The 13,521-nt window shown below is 49.6% G+C and overlaps 1 protein-coding gene across 4 annotated transcripts in view; it reads right to left on the bottom strand.

The window, feature by feature from the left end:
- The window catches only part of alg9 (ALG9 alpha-1,2-mannosyltransferase), a 67,176-nt gene that overhangs the window by 27,029 nt on the left and 26,626 nt on the right, over positions 1 to 13,521 (bottom strand). For 3 of the 4 annotated variants that reach the window (XM_065024027.1, XM_065024030.1, XM_065024029.1), the window contains 3 exons: positions 8,872 to 9,007; positions 8,125 to 8,465; positions 5,475 to 5,597 (listed from right to left, as the gene is read on the bottom strand). In XM_065024027.1, the coding sequence (XP_064880099.1) occupies positions 5,475 to 5,597; positions 8,125 to 8,465; positions 8,872 to 9,007 (600 nt within the window). The remainder of the gene's footprint in view (positions 1 to 5,474; positions 5,598 to 8,124; positions 8,466 to 8,871; positions 9,008 to 13,521) is intronic. The other variant, XM_065024028.1, reaches the window with a different exon arrangement.

Raw genomic sequence — 13,521 nt, 5'->3', positions numbered from 1 at the left:
ACCAAATGTTTGGACACACCTACTCATTCAAGGGTTTTTTCTTATTTTTTTTTACTATTTTCTACATTGTAGAATAATAGTGAAGACATCAGAACTATGAAATAACACATATGGAATCATGTAGTAACCAAAAATGTAAAAGTGTTAAACAAATACAAATAGATTTGAAATTTTATTCTCCAAAGTAGCCATCCTTTGCCTTAATGACAGCTTTGTACACTCTTGGCATTCTCGCAACCAGCTTCACCTGGAATGCTTTCAAACAGTGTTGAAGGAGTTCCCACATATGCTGAGCACTTGTTGGCTGCTTTTCCTTCACTCTGTGGTCCAACTCAATTGGGTTGAGGTCTGGTGATTGTGGAGGCCAGGTCATCTGATGCAGCACTCCATCGCTCCCCTCTTGGTCAAATAGCCCTTACACAGCCTGGAAGTGTGTTTTGGGTCATTGTTCTGTTGAAAACCAAATGATAGTCCCACTAAGCTCAAACCAGAATGCTGTGTTAGCCATGCTGTTTAAGTGATAGCTTTCCAAGATGGTGTAGCGGTCTGACATCTGTTTTGTCTTGTCCCGTCCCGTGTATATATCGTTTTCTTCAGAAATATTTTTAAAATCAATTTCCATCTACAGACTGAACATACTCTCCTCCAACCCACCTCACCCAATGTGGTACGGGGGTTTCAGCAGGTTCTTCTGTTGCGATGTCCCCCCGTGGCCCATCTGCTAGCCCCGGCCTGCTAGCTGTCTGAATCGCCATATCGCTAGCTCGCCTAGCTACTCACTGGACCCTGTGATAACTCGGCTACACATGCCTCTCCCTAATGTCAATATGTCTATTGTTGTTTTGGTTACTGATTATCGTCTTATTTCACTGTAGAGCCTCCAGCCCTGCTCAATATGCCTTAGCTAGCCCTTATGTTCCACCCCCCACACATGCGGTGACCTCACCTGGCTTAAATGGTGCCTCTAAAAACAAAACCTCTCTCATCGTCACTCAATGCCTAGGTTTACCTCCACTGTACTCACATCCTACCATACTCGTCTGTATATTATGCCTTGAATCTATTCTTCCGTGCCCAGAAATCTGCTCCATTTACTCTCTGTTCCTAACTACTAGACAACCAGTTCTTATAGCCTTTAGCTGTACCCTTATCCTACTCCTCTTCTGGTGAAGTAGAAGTTAATTAAAAGGTGAAATAAATTAAATAAAAAGTGTTCCATGAATTCTAAATAAATCACGGAGTGTCACCAGCAAAGCACCCCAACACCGTCACACCTCCTCCTCCATGCTTCACGGTGGGAAACACACATGCGGTTATCATCCGTTCACCTACTCTGCGTCTCACAAAGACACGGCAGTTGGAACCAAAAGTCTTGAATTTGGACTCCACCCGTCTAATGTCCATTGCTTGTGTTTCTTGGCCCAAGCAAGTCTCTTCTTCTTATTGGTGTCCTTTAGTAGTAGTTTCTTTGCAGGAATTCAACCATGAAGGCCTAATTCACACAGTCTCCTCTGAACAATTAATGGTGAGATGTGTCTGTTACCTGAACTACGTGAAGCATTTATTTGGGCTGCAATTTCTGAGATGCAGTTAACTCTGATGAATTTATCCTCTGCGGCAGAGGTAACTCTGGGTCTTACTTTCCTCTGGCGGTCCTCGTGAGAGCATCATAGCGCTTGATGGTTTTTGCTACTGTACTTGAAGAAACGTGAAAAAGAAATGAAAGAAATGATGGACTGTTGTTTCTCTCTGCTTATTTGAGCTGTTCTTGCGATAATATGGGGTTATCTTCTGTATACCCCCCTACCTTGTCACAACACAACAGCTCAAACTCATTAAGAAGGAAATCAATTCCACATATTAACTTTTAACAAGGCACACCTGTTAATTGAAATGCATTCCAGGTGACTAACTCATGAACCTGGTTGAGAGACTGCAAAGCGGTCATCAAGGCAAAGGGAGGCTACTTTGAAGAATCTCAAATATATTTTTTCATTTGTTTACTACATGATTCCATATGTTATTTCATAGCTTTAATGTCTTCACGATTATTCTACAATGTAGAAAATAGTAAAACATTTAAGAAAAACATGCCACCAGAGGTCTCTTCACAGTCCCCAAGTCCAGAACAGACTATGGAAGGCGCACAGTACTACATAGAGCCATGACCACATGGAACTCCATTCCACATCAAGTAACTAATGCAGCAGTAAAATTAGATTTAACAAAAATATTTTAAAAAACACCTTATGGAACAGCGGGGACTGTGAAGCAACACAAACATAGGCACACACACACACACACACACACACAAACATAGGCACACACACACACACACACACACACACACACACACACACACACACACACACACAGATTTAGTCATGTAGATATGTGGTAGTGGTGCAGTAGGGGCCTGAGGGCACACAGTGTGTTGTGAAATCGGTGAATGAATTATAATGTTTTTAAAATGGTAGAAACTGCCCTAATTTTGCTGGACCCCAGGAAAAGCTGCCTTGGCAGCAGCTAATGGGGATCCATAAAAATACAAATACAAAAAAACCTGCAATGAGTAGGTGTCCAAACTTTTGACTGGTTCTGTAAATGTTTGGAAATTATACTGTTGTGTATAGAAATGCTTATTGAAGACATCATGTAGAGCAGTTTACTGTTTTAAACAGTAGGTTGTCTGTTTATACGTCTCCATGTTTCAAGTCACTTCACTGTGGTTAAATGTGGTGATTCGTGCTTTCAGTTATGTGCGAATGCTGCCATCTTTACACGGTTTTTTGGTTTGGGTATGTTCAACGTCCTCTATGCACTTCCTGATGAACCCAGAGACAGTATATTCGTCAATGTTATTCCCAGAAACTGCACGGAACATATCCCAGTCCGCATGATCAAAACAGTTGCATGGATTCCGAATGGTCAGACCAGCATTGGACAGACCTAAACACGGGTGCTTCCCGTTTTAATTTCTGCCTATAGGCGGGGACGAGCAGAATGGAGACATGGTCTGATTTGCCAAAGGAGGGCTTTGAATCCATCTCAGAATGGTGAAGAACAATGATCCAATGTATTATTCACGCGAGTGAGGCAAGAGATGTGTTGGTGGAAATTCTGTAGAATTTTCCTTAACAGTCTGTTGTTAAAGTCCCCGGCTATGATGAATGAATGCGACCTCTGGATATTTTGTTTCCAATTTCTTCAAAGTCCCATGTAATTCCTTCAGTGCCAGCGGGGTATCGGCTTGTGCGTGTGTGTGTGTGTGAGGGATCATAAAACATACTCCTCCGCCTTTGCTTTTCCCACAAAACTCGTTTACCATGTCCACGCAATGTACCAAGAACCCCGTAAACTGCATAGCCTGATCAAGCATCTCCCCCGATAACCAAGTCTCTGTGAGGCAGATTACGTTAGTCTCTCTTATCTCTCCGAGCTCACAAAGTTTATTGTCTAGAGACTGTACATTAGCAAGTAATATACTAGGAAGCGGAGAGTGGTTTTTCCTTTTCCTTAAATCAGACTAGAACTCCAGCTCGCCTCCTCCAGCAGTGTTTTTTCGTGATGAATGGAACTGCTGCAGTCTAGACCGAGGATTCCGCTCTGGAAAGTCATCTCAGATTTGATGTCCAGAGGTGCTTGTCGGTCATAGGAAATAATACTAATAATAATAATAATAATAATAATACTATAATAATACTAGTACATTTGTGACCAGATCATTATTTACAAAAATAAACAAAAGACTGCAAAGTCAGCTGGGAGCGAGCGACAGGGCAACCATCGTCAGCGCCATCTTGCTGCAAATTCAGGGCTTTGGGGCTGAAGTCCTCCCTGTGCAATTGGATCCTAGATTTCCTGACAGGACAACGCCAGGTAGTGAGGGTAGGCAACAACACTTTCGCCACGTTGATCCTCAACACAGTGACCCCCAGGGGTGTGTGCGCAGACTGCATAGCAACGCACGACAACAACTCAATCAAGAAGTTTGCTGACAACACGACAGTGGTAGGCCTGATTACCAACAACGACAAGACAGCCTACAGGGAGGAGGTGAGGGCGTGTTATAGCTCTGGCTGAGTGGTGCCAGTAAAATAACCGCTCACTCAACGTCGACCAAATGAAGGAGCTTATCGTGAACTACAGGAAACTGAAGAGGGAGAGTGCCCCCATCCTCATCCTAGATAAGGTCAAAAGCTTCAAGTTCCTCAGCGTGCACATGACTGAGGACCTGAAATGGTCTCGACACATCAACATTTTGGTGAAGAAAGCGCAACAGCACTGTACAACCTCAGGCGAGTGAAGAAATTTAGCAAGGCAACCAAGAACCTCACAAACTTCTACAGATGCCCCATTGAGAGCATTCTATCAGGCTGCATCACCGCCTGGTACGGCAACTACTCCGCCCTCAACCACATGGCTCTCCAGAAGGTGGTGCGGACAGCTAAACGCATCACCAGGGCCACGCTGCCTGGCCTCCAGGACATCTACAGCTCCTGGTGTCAAAGGAAGGCCAAGAAGAAGATCATCAAGGACCTCAGCCACCCGAGTCACGGACTGTTCACTGGGCAGACTGCGACAGTACAGGTGCATCAGAGCCGGGACCGAGAGACCAAAAAACAGCTTCTATTACCAGGCCAGACTTTTGAACAGCCATCACTAGCGTCTACCAGGTGATGCACACTCACTCACACAAAAGCTAATCACACACACCTCATACTCACCAACACCTTTGTCCTTTGTTGCTTTTATGAATTTTGTCTTGCTGCTTTTTGTTCTATGTTGCTCTGTCTGTATGCTACGTCTTGCTTGTCCTATGTTGCTATTGTCTATATTGTAATTGTTTTTAATAACCTGCCCAGGGACTGCGGCTGAAAATTAGCCGGCTGGCTAAAACCGGCACTTTCACTGAAACGTTGATTAATGTGCACTGTCCCTGTAAAAATAAAATAAACTCAAACTCAAACACGCTTACAACCAAAGCTGCTGTCCCAATTTGTAGAGACATTGAACCACTTGTCACTTTCTGTTTCAGTGAATTTAAATACCATATCACCGACATTGCTTATTGTAATATTTCTACTACTGCACATTGTATGTTAGTGCCACTGTTTATACGCACCAAATATTTCTTTATAAAGTAGATGGTGGGTGGGTGGGTGGCTGGGTGGGTGCGTGGGTGGGTGGGTGGCTGCGTGGGTGGCTGCGTGGGTGGGTGGCTGCGTGGGTGGGTGTGTGGCTGGGTGGGTGGCTGCGTGGGTGGCTGCGTGGGTGGGTGGCTGCGTGGGTGGGTGGCTGCGTGGGTGGCTGCGTGGGTGGGTGGGTGGGTGGCTGCGTGGGTGGCTGGGTGGGTGCGTGGGTGGCTGGGTGGGTGCGTGGGTGGCTGCGTGGGTGGGGTGGGTGCGTGGCTGCGTGGGTGGGTGCGTGGGTGGCTGGGTGCGTGGGTGGCTGCGTGGGTGGGTGCGTGTTACCATTGAAGCGCTGTAGTAGCGTCTCCATCAGAACAGTGAGAGGTAGAGACAGCAGCGCCAGGACAAACACCACATTGAAGTTCAGGAAACCATTTATAAAGTAGAACGGCCACGGCTCTGTACCTAAACACATAATGCACAACGCACAGTGTTAGATCAATGTTATGATACAAAACACAGTATAAGTCAATCATAAACAGTAAACATGCAGTCATGTTTCATGCAAAAAATTGTAAATAGCCTTGCACAAGCCTTGGCTTGACCCAGAACGGCTCATATGAGCAGGAGCCCATCTCCTGTTTCTGTAGCGTGAGGCAGCTTGATGTACAAGTATAGCCCCTGAACAGGACGCTAGTATAAGGCGCTAACTCCTGAAAGGGATTCTTTGCGATTTTGGGAATGAGGCCCTTTATCAACTTCCCCAGAATCAGATGAAACAGCAGATGTTTTCATGCAATATCTACATAGGAGTGATGGTTGCTGATAATGGGCCTGTGTTTCAATGGCACGTTGTGTTAGCTAATCCAAGTTAATCATTTAAAAAAAGGCTAATTGATCATTAGAAAACCCTTTTGCAATTATGTTAGCACAGCTGAAAACTGTTGTTCTGACTAAAGAAGCAATAAAACTGTCCTTCTTTAGACTAGTTGAGTACCTGGAGCATCAGCACTTGTGGGTTCAATTACTGGCTCAAAATGGCCAGAAACAAAGGACTTTATTTCTAAGTGACACCCAAACTTTGGAACGGTAGTGTACCTAGCTATCTAACTGCTTCAGAAGAGGACCTACCTAGCTAGCTAGCTAACTATATCAGAAGAGGACCTAGCTAGCTGCTTCAGAAGAGGACCTAGCTAGCTAGCTAACTCCTTCAGAAGAGGACCTAGGTAGCTAGCTAACTCCTTCAGAAGAGGACCTAGCTAGCTAGCTAACTCCTTCAGAAGAGGACCTAGCTAGCTAGCTGCTTCAGAAGAGGACCTAGCTAGCTAGCTGCTTCAGAAGAGGACCTAGCTAGCTAGCTAACTCCATCAGAAGAGGACCTAGCTAGCTAGCTAACTCCATCAGAAGAGGACCTAGCTAGCTAGCTAACTGCATCAGAAGAGGACCTAGCTAGCTAGCTAACTGCATCAGAAGAGGACTTAGCTAGCTGCTTCAGAAGAGGATCTACCTAGCTAGCTAACTCCTTCAGAAGAGGACCTATCTAGCTAGCTAACTCCTTCAGAAGAGGACCTAGCTAGCTAGCTAACTGCATCAGAAGAGGACCTAGCTAGCTAACTGCTTCAGAAGAGGACCTACCTAGCTAGCTAGCCAACTATATCAGAAGAGGACCTAGCTAGCTGCTTCAGAAGAGGATCTACCTAGCTAGCTAACTCCTTCAGAAGATGACCTAGCTAGCTAGCTAACTGCATCAGAAGAGGACCTAGCTAGCTAGCTAGCTAACTCCTTCAGAAGAGGACCTAGCTAGCTAGCTAACTGCTTCAGAAGAGGATCTAGCTAGCTAGCTCCTTCAGAAGAGGACCTAGCTAGCTAGCTAACTGCATCAGAAGAGGACCTAGCTAGCTAGCTAACTCCTTCAGAAGAGGACCTAGGTAGCTAGCTAACTCCTTCAGAAGAGGACCTAGCTAGCTAGCTAACTCCTTCAGAAGAGGACCTAGCTAGCTAGCTAACTCCTTCAGAAGAGGACCTAGCTAGCTAGCTGCTTCAGAAGAGGACCTACCTAGCTAGCTAACTCCATCAGAAGAGGACCTAGCTAGCTAGCTAACTCCATCAGAAGAGGACCTAGCTAGCTAGCTAACTCCATCAGAAGAGGACCTAGCTAGCTAGCTAACTGCATCAGAAGAGGACCTAGCTAGCTAGCTAACTGCATCAGAAGAGGACTTAGCTAGCTAGCTAGCTAACTGCATCAGAAGAGGACCTAGCTAGCTAGCTAACTGCTTCAGAAGAGGACCTAGCTAGCTAGCTAACTGCTTCAGAAGAGGACCTAGCTAGCTAGCTAACTGCTTCAGAAGAGGACCTAGCTAGCTAGCTAACTGCATCAGAAGAGGACCTAGCTAGCTAGCTAACTGCATCAGAAGAGGACCTAGCTAGCTAGCTAACTGCATCAGAAGAGGACCTAGCTAGCTAGCTAACTGCATCAGAAGAGGACCTAGCTAGCTAGCTAACTGCTTCAGAAGAGGACCTAGCTAGCTAGCTAACTCCTTCAGAAGAGGACCTAGCTAGCTAACTGCATCAGAAGAGGACCTAGCTAGCTAGCTAACTGCATCAGAAGAGGACCTAGCTAGCTAACTGCATCAGAAGAGGACCTAGCTAGCTAACTGCATCAGAAGAGGACCTAGCTAGCTAACTGCATCAGAAGAGGACCTAGCTAGCTAGCTAACTCCTTCAGAAGAGTACCTAGCTAGCTAGCTAACTGCATCAGAAGAGGACCTAGCTAGCTAACTGCATCAGAAGAGGACCTAGCTAGCTAGCTAACTCCTTCAGAAGAGGACCTAGCTAGCTAGCTAACTCCTTCAGAAGAGGACCTAGCTAGCTAACTGCATCAGAAGAGGACCTAGCTAGCTAGCTAACTGATTCAGAAGATGTATTCCTAGCTAGCTAACTTCTTCAGATGAGGACCTTGCTAGCTAGTGTGTGTGTGTGTGTGTGTGTTTACCATAGAGATCTGGGCCATGGGGGGTGAAGACATTATAGAGTAGAATATTGAGGGGAGCAATGACCAGTTTCCCATAGCAACAAGAATCCACCACCATCAGAGGCACCTGGAAAACACACACACACACACACACACACATACAGTTCTGAGTGCTTCTTCTCCGTACACAGCGATCAACTAAAGATAATGACAAAGTTCTTAATAAACATTCATAACTCAGTGGGTAGTGTGTGTGTGTGTGTGTGTGTGTCACCAGGAACAGCAGCAGAGAGACGGTTGCCCAGGTGATGAAACTATTCCACTTCCTCTTCAGCACAAGCAGGTCGAAGGCGATCGGTAGCCTAGTAACCACATCAACCAATCAGAGACAGCATGACTATTTTTATTTTATCTTTATTTAACTAGGAAAGTCAGTTAAGAACAAATTCTTATTTAGAATGACGGCATACCCTGGTCAAACCCTAACCCTGCCTTAGACCACTGCAACAATCAGGAGACCCTACTTAGAACCCCTGACCTCGAACCCAGTCGTATTCAAACTTTTTAAATTTCTTGTACATTTCTAGATCAACAAATAACCTTCAATTTAATGGCTCCCTCTTAGTTCTTTTGCTCCCTAAAACAAAACATAGCCCTGCCCTGGTAGTAAATTATTCTCCACTTGCTGCCAGCTGAAACTTACTATACAGTAGATGTTTTTATATCATACTTCTTTACAATTAACTCTGCACAAGGAACAGCTCTTACCCAAGCAGAGCGGAGAATGGCCAGCCAATGATAGCCCCAGCTGCCACACCCATCACAGCCAGGAAGGGCGTGTCTTGGAACCATCCAGTCATGGCAACCAGAGTAGAATACATACAGAAGGAAGAAGGCAGGAATGCTGGAGAGAGAGACAGAGAGAGACAGAGAGAGAGCGCGAGGGACGCAGAGAGAGAGATACAGGCAGAGAGAGAGAGACAGAGAGAGACAGAGAGAGAGCGCGAGGGACGCAGAGAGAGAGAGACGCAGAAAGAGAGGGACGCAGAGAGAGAGAGACGCAGAAAGAGAGGGACGCAGAGAGAGAGCGCGAGGGACGCAGAGAGAGAGCGCGAGGGACGCAGAGAGAGAGCGCGAGGGACGCAGAGAGAGAGCGCGAGGGACGCAGAGAGAGAGAGAGAGCGCGAGGGACGCAGAGAGAGAGAGAGAGCGCGAGGGACACAGAGAGAGAGAGAGCGCGAGGGACGCAGAGAGAGAGAGCGCGAGGGACGCAGAGAGAGAGATACAGGCAGAGAGGGAGAGACAGAGGAGAGGGAGAGAGATGGAGGGAAGATGAGTGAGAGATGGAGAAAGGGACAGAGAGAGAGAGAGAGAGAGAGAGAGAGAGAGCGCGCGAGGGACGCAGAGAGAGAGATACAGGCAGAGAGGGAGAGACAGAGGAGAGGGAGAGAGATGGAGGGAAGATGAGTGAGAGATGGAGAAAGGGACGCAGAGAGAGAGAGAGAGAGAGGGACGCAGAGAGAGAGAGACGCAGAAAGAGAGGGACGCAGAAAGAGAGGGACGCAGAGAGAGAGGGACGCAGAGAGAGAGGGACGCAGAGAGAGAGGGACGCAGAAAGAGAGGGACGCAGAAAGAGAGGGACGCAGAGAAAGAGAGGGACGCAGAAAGAGAGGGACGCAGAAAGAGAGGGACGCAGAAAGAGAGGGACACAGAGAGAAACAGAGAGGAGAGAGAGAGCAAGAGAAGTGTGAGAGGTCATGAGCAACATGTTTTTACAAAAAGATAGATTTAGAATAAGATAAACTTGGATTTTCTCACAAGGACATATAACCTTCACTCTAAACCAAAACTCCAAACCTTCAACCTGTTTTTGGACAAAATGTCATGGAAGGATTTCATTTCAAGGACTATAGTGAATAATCTGGCAAACCATGGCCAGCAAAATAAGCAAAAAATTAACCTGAGAATAGCATCCAACCTGGAACTGAGTAATATTTAGTATGAAGCTATTTTTAAAGGCAAGAAGAAAAACCGTGTGAAGTGAGAGGTGTCAAAGCTCCCATCACAGAGTACTAGTCCCTCATTGACATGAAGGATAAATTCACCCAGCTGGAGGTAAGGCAGGTGGAGCTGGAATAGCAGATGAACACACTCCAGTCAACACAAAAAAATAGTCCAGCTCAACACCACCCCCTCAACCAGACCCAGAGAGCTGCAGGTGAAGAGATCTGCTCTCTGGAATGTGGTGAGACAACATCAACAGAAAAAAGAGCAGGAGAAGAACAGACTAGAGAAGGAGGTGAAAACGATGATGTGTGACAGAGAACAGCCCATTGGAGAGGTGGCCACCCCCGCAGAGAAGCCAGCAGAACAGCCCATTAGAGAGGTGGCCACCCCCGCAGAGAAGCCAGCAGAACAGCCCATTAGAGAGGTGGCCACCCCCGCAGAGAAGCCAGCAGAACAGCCCATTAGAGAGGTGGCCACCCCAGCAGAGAAGCCAGCAGAACAGCCCATTAGAGAGGTGGCCACCCCCCGCAGAGAAGCCAGTAGAACAGCCCATTGGAGAGGTGGCCACCCCCCGCAGAGAAGCCAGTAGAACAGCCCATTGGAGAGGTGGCCACCCCCCGCAGAGAAGCCAGTAGAACAGCCCATTGGAGAGGTGGCCACCCCCGCAGAGAAGCCAGTAGAACAGCCCATTAGAGAGGTGGCCACCCCCCGCAGAGAAGCCAGCAGAACAGCCCATTAGAGAGGTGGCCACCCCCGCAGAGAAGCCAGCAGAACAGCCCATTAGAGAGGTGGCCACCCCCCGCAGAGAAGCCAGCAGAACAGCCCATTAGAGAGGTGGCCACCCCCGCAGAGAAGCCAGCAGAACAGCCCATTAGAGAGGTGGCCACCCCCGCAGAGAAGCCAGCAGAACAGCCCATTAGAGAGGTGGCCAGCCCCGCAGAGAAGCCAGCAGAACAGCCCATTAGAGAGGTGGCCACCCCCGCAGAGAAGCCAGCAGAACAGCCCATTAGAGAGGTGGCCACCCCGCAGAGAAGCCAGCAGAACAGCCCATTAGAGAGGTGGCCACCCCGCAGAGAAGCCAGCAGAACAGCCCATTAGAGAGGTGGCCAGCCCCGCAGAGAAGCCAGCAGAACAGCCCATTAGAGAGGTGGCCACCCCCGCAGAGAAGCCAGCAGAACAGCCCATTAGAGAGGTGGCCAGCCCCGCAGAGAAGCCAGCAGAACAGCCCATTGGAGAGGTGGCCACCCCCCGCAGAGAAGCCAGCAGAACAGCCCATTAGAGAGGTGGCCACCCCCGCAGAGAAGCCAGCAGAACAGCCCATTAGAGAGGTGGCCACCCCCGCAGAGAAGCCAGCAGAACAGCCCATTAGAGAGGTGGCCAGCCCCGCAGAGAAGCCAGCAGAACAGCCCATTGGAGAGGTGGCCACCCCCGCAGAGAAGCCAACAGAACAGCCCATTGGAGAGGTGGCCACCCCCGCAGAGAAGCCAGCAGAACAGCCCATTAGAGAGGTGGCCACCCCCCGCAGAGAAGCCAGCAGAACAGCCCATTGGAGAGGTGGCCACCCCCGCAGAGAAGCCAGCAGAACAGCCCACCTCAGATCCTGACCATAGCCTCGACACCACAGCAGAACAGTCCACCCCAGACCCTGACCCTATCCTCAACACCACAGGGGCCCAAGGGATCCCACCCCCTCTGAGAACCCCCCCACACACACACTGAGGACACACACAAGCCACAGATTGTACTCCTTATGGACTCAAACAAAATAAAATAAACTTTTCCCCACACACACTCTGGTGTCCAAACACCCATCGCCCTAGAACTAGGGTCACCCAGCCACATAACAATACACATAGGCACAAGGTAGTGATTGAAGAGGCGTGGTTGAAAAGTGATTGAAAAAGCTTCTTATATTTTCCCCAACGCACAAGTGGTGATCTCTCCACCCTGCTAGAGGCAAAAGAAACACACACCTATTTAGACGAGTTGCTGGCTAGTGGAGTAGAACACTTGAGCAAAAATATTTATGTCCAACGTTTCAACAGACAAGCTGTCTTCATCTCCACCCTGCTACCATACAGCGGGTAAATGCAAGTATTTTCCTGTGACTGTGCCTCAAAACCAAATGTCTACCTGGCCCACCATCCACCCTGGACTTGACGAGCAGGTCCACCTATACAAGGCAGCAGTGCCCACCAACGCCCGGACCCTGAAGGATATCGCCCTCAACCGCAGCCCCGTCACCTCACACAGGAGCAACAGATCAATAGACACCCGCCCAGACCAGCGAGACACCCGCCCGGACCAGCGAGACACCCGCCCGGACCAGCGAGACACCCGCCCGGACCAGCGAGACACTCGCCCGGACCAGCGAGACAACCGCCCGGACCAGCGAGACAACCGCCCGGACCAGCGAGACAACCGCCCGGACCAGCGAGACACCCTCCCGGACCAGCGAGACACCCTCCCGGACCAGCGAGACACCCTCCCGGACCAGCGAGACACCCTCCCGGACCAGCGAGACACCCTCCCGGACCAGCGAGACACTCTCCCGGACCAGCGAGACACCCGCCCGGACCAGCGAGACACCCTCCCAGACCAGCGAGACACCCTCCCAGACCAGCGAGACACTCTCCCAGACCAGCGAGACACCTGCCCGGACCAGCGAGACACCCGCCCGGACCAGCGAGACACCCGCCCGGACCCACGCCGACCACAGCACCAGACACTCTCCCAGACCAGCGAGACACCCGCCCGGACCAGCGAGACACCCGCCCAGACCAGCGAGACACCCGCCCAGACCAGCGAGACACCCGCCCAGACCAGCGAGACACCCTCCCAGACCAGCGAGACACCCGCCCGGACCAGCGAGACACCCGCCCGGACCAGCGAGACACCCGCCCGGACCAGCGAGACACCCGCCCGGACCCACGCCGACCACAGCACCAGCCACATCCCCACCCCAACCAATCAACATCCCCCCCAAGTCGACCATGCCCACACCCCATTTAGGCCCCCTCAGATCAGACCTATGCCCCTCCTGCCCACCCCATGCCCCCCACTCTCACAAAGAGGGCCTCAACATGAAAGTCACACATACACCCAGGCCGTGAGCAGGCAAACAGGCCCAACCCCCACTCTTACACTAGCCCAAGCCAATCAAATCAAATCAAATTGTATTTGTCACAGACAGAGATACAGGCAGAGAGGGAGAGACAGAGGAGAGGGAGAGAGATGGAGGGAAGGAGGGAGGAAGAGGGGAGGAAGAGAGATGGAGGGAGGAAGGAGGAAGAGGGGAGGAAGAGAGATGGAGGGGAGGAGGGAGGAAGAGAGATGGAGGGGAGGAGGGAGGAAGAGAGATGGAGGGGAGGAGGGAGGAAGAGATATGGAGGGGAGGGAGGAAGAGATATG

This window comes from Oncorhynchus nerka, linkage group LG10 (genome assembly GCF_034236695.1).
Source record: "Oncorhynchus nerka isolate Pitt River linkage group LG10, Oner_Uvic_2.0, whole genome shotgun sequence".
NCBI classification, from domain to species: domain Eukaryota; kingdom Metazoa; phylum Chordata; class Actinopteri; order Salmoniformes; family Salmonidae; genus Oncorhynchus; species Oncorhynchus nerka.
The sequence above is the reverse complement of the archived record's forward strand: the minus strand, read 5'-3'. Positions and strand labels throughout refer to the sequence as shown.